The 1,135-nt window shown below is 41.1% G+C and overlaps 1 protein-coding gene across 1 annotated transcript; it reads left to right on the forward strand.

Annotated features, from left to right (window-relative positions):
• The first annotated feature begins 304 nt into the window (after positions 1–304).
• Positions 305–706, forward strand: LOC138893833 (uncharacterized). The gene has a single exon (XM_070178497.1). It carries the CDS (start codon positions 305–307, stop codon positions 704–706), a length of 402 nt encoding a protein of 133 aa, XP_070034598.1.
• The last annotated feature ends 429 nt before the right edge of the window (positions 707–1,135 follow it).

A 1,135-nucleotide genomic window follows, 5' to 3' on the forward strand; every position in this document is an offset into this window, starting at 1 on the left:
GGATTTGAACCCATCTAGGGATCATGTTATTAACATATCGGAAATGGTAGTGCAAAAAGTTAAGGCACCATTGCCTAAGCCTCCTCCTCCCTGTCCTCAAAGGCTTGCCATGAAAAATGGCGAGAATCAATTTAAGAAGTTCATTTATATGATGAAGAGTCTCTCAATAAATGTGCCATTAGTTGAAGCCTTGGAGCAAATGCCCAGATATGCTAAGTTTATGAAAGACTTGGTGACAAAGAAGAGATCGATGAATTTTGAAACTATCAAAGTCACTCACCAAGTGAGTGCAATTGTGTATTCGATGGCTCCAAAGTTGGAAGATCTTGGTGCTTTCACAATTACTTGTACCATTGAAAGTGTCGAATTTGCAAAAGCTCTATATGATGTTGGGGCGAGCATCAACTTGATGCCCTATTCGGTTTTCAAATCATTGGGAATTGGGAAACCAAGACCCACATCTATGAGATTACAAATGGCTAACCGTACAATGAAGAGACTGTTGGGGGTGATTGAGAATGTATTGGTTCGGGTTGACAAGTTCATTCTCCCTGCGAATTTTATGATTCTTGATTGTGAAGTGGACTATGAGGTACCGATTATTTTTGGTAGGCCTTTCCTTGCTACGGGAAAGGCTCTTGTTGATGTGGAAGCCGGTGAACCCACTTTCCGGGTGGGTGATGAAAAGGCGGTGTTCCACGTGTGAAAATATATGAGGCAACCGAGTAGCAATGAAGTTAGGGGAAAAGTCTAGGCTTGGAAGCTTGTCTTTCGCATTCGCGATAGAGTGGTCGCATCCGCAAAGATTTGGCCTGGTGAAGCATCGCGGTTTTTATCCTTGTCTCACGTTCATAAAGAGTAGTTTTGGAGCTGGAGCAGGATGCTCTTCGTGAAAGCAGAGGTTTGGCTCTTTTTCACTTTATTTCTTCAATAGGAGCCAACTTTGGAGTGATTTTGGGGCGCCATTTTCACCATCAATGATGAGGTAAGTGATTTCTATACGTTGTGAGTTAAATACACGAATCAAAGCTAATTCAATCGTATGCTTGTTAATCCAAGAATTTAAGTGAAAAATGTAAGATTTTTGGTAGAAGACCTACAATTGGTATTTTTGGATTTTGACCATGAAATTGGA

This window comes from Nicotiana tomentosiformis, chromosome 6 (genome assembly GCF_000390325.3).
Source record: "Nicotiana tomentosiformis chromosome 6, ASM39032v3, whole genome shotgun sequence".
NCBI classification, from domain to species: domain Eukaryota; kingdom Viridiplantae; phylum Streptophyta; class Magnoliopsida; order Solanales; family Solanaceae; genus Nicotiana; species Nicotiana tomentosiformis.

What these genes read in the sequence shown, in the direction of transcription:
- LOC138893833 (XM_070178497.1), top strand. Translation starts at nt 305, where the DNA reads ATGGCTCCAAAGTTGGAAGATCTTGGTGCTTTCACAATTACTTGTACC.